At 39.9% G+C, this 3,303-nt stretch overlaps 1 protein-coding gene across 1 annotated transcript; it reads right to left on the bottom strand.

Annotated features, from left to right (window-relative positions):
• Positions 1-1,847: 1,847 nt before the first annotated feature.
• Positions 1,848-3,030, bottom strand: LOC110542273 (olfactory receptor 11H6). The gene has a single exon (XM_021628901.2). The coding sequence runs from the start codon at positions 2,993-2,995 to the stop codon at positions 1,952-1,954; it is 1,044 nt and encodes a 347-aa protein (XP_021484576.1). The 5' UTR covers positions 2,996-3,030; the 3' UTR covers positions 1,848-1,951.
• Positions 3,031-3,303: the final 273 nt, after the last annotated feature.

Here is a 3,303-nt window from a genome sequence, read left to right on the forward strand (position 1 = left end):
CAATAAAATCTCGCTTGCAAAAGAGAAAAAAAGAAATACAGTTTGTGATTTTTAATATAAAACTTGGAGTTAAAAGAATATTTTCCCCAAATGACCACGTGCCCTGAACACTGCTTTCAGGCATGCTTTGATGAAAGTGCCAGGCATCTCTCACTCAGTGCTGGAGGCCAGCCAGATTGTGCTGCCAGTTTTTCCACCATAACTAAGTTGTGCTCTGTGATTTCAGGTAAACTGCTTCAGCTGATGATCTTCCTGTTCTAGTGTAAGTTGGGGTGCAAAAATGAAACTTGTTCTTGGCCCAATTTTCTTTGAATACACTTGAGACTTTGTACTGTAAGTTTCTGAGGGGCACAGGCTCTGTCTGACTTGGAAACTGAGGCACTAAAGTCAAGTATTACAGCTTATTTGATTTCCTCTTTCTTGTTATGTTGGAGTTGTCAAATTGGCATGGGGAGGAAGCACTACGAATAAAGATCCTAGCTGCGGGGCTGGAAGATGGCTCGGCCGTTAGGAACATCTCATATGTTCTTGCGGAGGACTTAGGTTTGGTGCCCAGCATCTACATGGCAGCTCCAGTTTCATGGGATCCAGTGCTCTTTTCTGGCCTCCTGGTATACCAGATCCACAGGTAGTGTGTATATCCATGCAGGCAAAGCACCCATACACATAAGCTAGAGTAAAATAATAAAATAAGAAAAACCATTCCCGTTGGAAATGAATGTGTTGACATAATGAGAAGACTGTTCATGAAGGGCAAGCCTTCTCTAGCAATCGGCAGGAACAGTCTCCTGAGTCATGGCGGGAAGACAAGGCTTTGTTTTATCTTTAGGAAAAGGAGGTATAAATAATAGAGCCATGATCATCTTGTGACTTTGGTAAGAAAGGCAGCTCCAAACTGTGGCATCTCTCTCTCTCTCTATGTATATATCTACCTCCTCCTCTCTATATACATGTATATATCCAAACACAGAAAGCCAAGCACAAATATATACATATATAAGCATGTGTGTATACACATGTGGTGTTTTTACTCATCTAAGAAAATTTATTTCCTGACTATTAAAGATTGAAAAGCTCAGGTAAGTATGCAATTGATTTATTTCACCAGTTGATGTTCAATTCTATATCATAAAGGAAGAATATAAATATTATTGCTTATGTATATGTTAACATCATGTAACTAGTGAGTAAGGCCACACAAACTTAAGAGGCTTTATTGAGCATTTGTCACCAATGAGCTGAACATGAACTGTTAAGGAACCGTGAAAAGATGAACCTCTCCCTCTGTTTCAATGTGGATTAGCATGTATGTAAATGAAGCAATTCATTATTGCTACTATACATAAGTTACAAGTGAACCATTTGGAATGTATCAGTATAACCAGTACAAAAAACAGTATGAAAATTCTTCAAAAAACTAAAACTAGAACTATTCTATGAGCCAACTACACCATTACTAGATTTATAGCCAAAGGAATCAAAGCCGGTCTACAAAAGAGACGCCAGTGGCACCGTCTATGATAGCCAAGGTATGGAATCAGCCCAAGTACCTGCCAATGTGAGTGGATGAAAGGAAAAAAAATACACAGAATGAATTTTTCCATGAAACTTTATCACTGGCAGTAAATGCACAAAACTTCAGAATATCATGTTAAGATAAGCCAAATGCAGAAAACCAAGTTCATTCATACATGTGGAAAGTAAAGTAAAATTAAAATAAAGTAAAGTAAAGTAATGTAAAGTAAAGTAAACTACTATCCTGAAAGAAGAGTGATTATTGAAAACTTGGAAATGTGTGGGGATAAGGCCATGATAAAAGGTGTACAGACATGATTAATCCAGAGAAGGCTGTGGCACTATCACAGTAGATCCCATTAATCTGTATGATAAGAATAACCTTTAAACATGTTAATATAAAAAAACGACCCATGTCTTCTTCTTTAAAACTGTCTCAGTTTTGGATAGTTGTTAGCCCCAGGACTTTTTTCAGGGCATTTTTCATGTCTTTGTTTCGGAGACTATAGATGAGGGGATTTAAGAGGGGGGTCAAGGCTGAGTAAATCAGAGTGACAATCTTCTGCATTCCTGCTGGGTTCCCTGCTGTTGGGCTCACATACATCACCATAAGAGTCCCGTAGAATAGAGACACCACCATTAAGTGGGATCCACATGTGGAGAAAGCTTTAGTTCGTCCAGCACCAGAGGGAACACGAAGCACAGCTCTGAGCACTAGAGTGTAGGATCCCAAGATGGAGAGGAAGGGCCCGAAGATAATCATCGAGTTGAAGGTGTAACAGAGGAGCTCTGTGGAAGGAGCAGGGACACAGGACAGTGCAAACAACGGTCCTGGGTCACACACAAAGTGGTCAATGACGTTAGGTCCACAGAAGGGAAGTTGGGAGATGAGGACAATCGGGACTGGGTAGCAGAGGAATCCACTCACCCAGCAGACACAAATCAGGATCACACAGAACTTCCTAGTCATGATGGAGGGGTAGTGTAATGGTCGACAGATAGCCAGGTACCTGTCGTAAGCCATAACTGACAAGAAGAAACACTCTGTTGTACCAAGCGAAAAAAAGAAATAGAATTGGAGGAAGCAGGCAGAGAAGGAGATGGTCTTATTCTCGGAGAGGATATTGACCAGCATATTTGGAATGGTGGAAGAAACATACCATATTTCTAAAAAGGCAAAGTTTCCCAGGAAGATGTACATGGGCGTGTGGAGCTTCCGATCCCATGTCACAGCACAAACAATAGCTCCATTTCCCAGTAAGGACAGAAGGTAAAGGACCAGGAGGGAGGAGAAGAAGAGGCTTTGTGTCTCTCCCTGGTTACCAAAACCCAGGAGGATAAACTCAGTCACAAAATGTATTGTATTGTTCTGGGATCCCAAAGCTGTTAGAAAAACAGAAACAACCAAGAAATGAACCATGATGAATATTTTCAGGTTTTTCAGACACTTTGCCAGACAATGGATCAAACATCTTTTCATTGTTGCATTGGTTTCTCCTGATGACCCTTTGAGCAGAGGGTGGACACTTTGTTTTTCTTGTTTATGGGGAAGGAAGATGATGCCCAGAGATGGAAAGAGTTCACTTAAAGGTATGTGCAAAACCAGTAATTGTTATACACACCAGCTCTTTTGGACTTTGGTAATCTCTAATGGTAAAAACCATTGTCCTTTGTAGAAACTTTGAACACATATTTTTTTTTTTTCATTTTGAAGTACAATTAGGTATAAATCTGAAGGAAAATAATGCTGAATGTCCTTTGTAGTCAATTTTATAGATAGACATTCAA

Source organism: Meriones unguiculatus, chromosome 9 (assembly GCF_030254825.1).
Source record: "Meriones unguiculatus strain TT.TT164.6M chromosome 9, Bangor_MerUng_6.1, whole genome shotgun sequence".
NCBI classification, from domain to species: Eukaryota; Metazoa; Chordata; class Mammalia; order Rodentia; family Muridae; genus Meriones; species Meriones unguiculatus.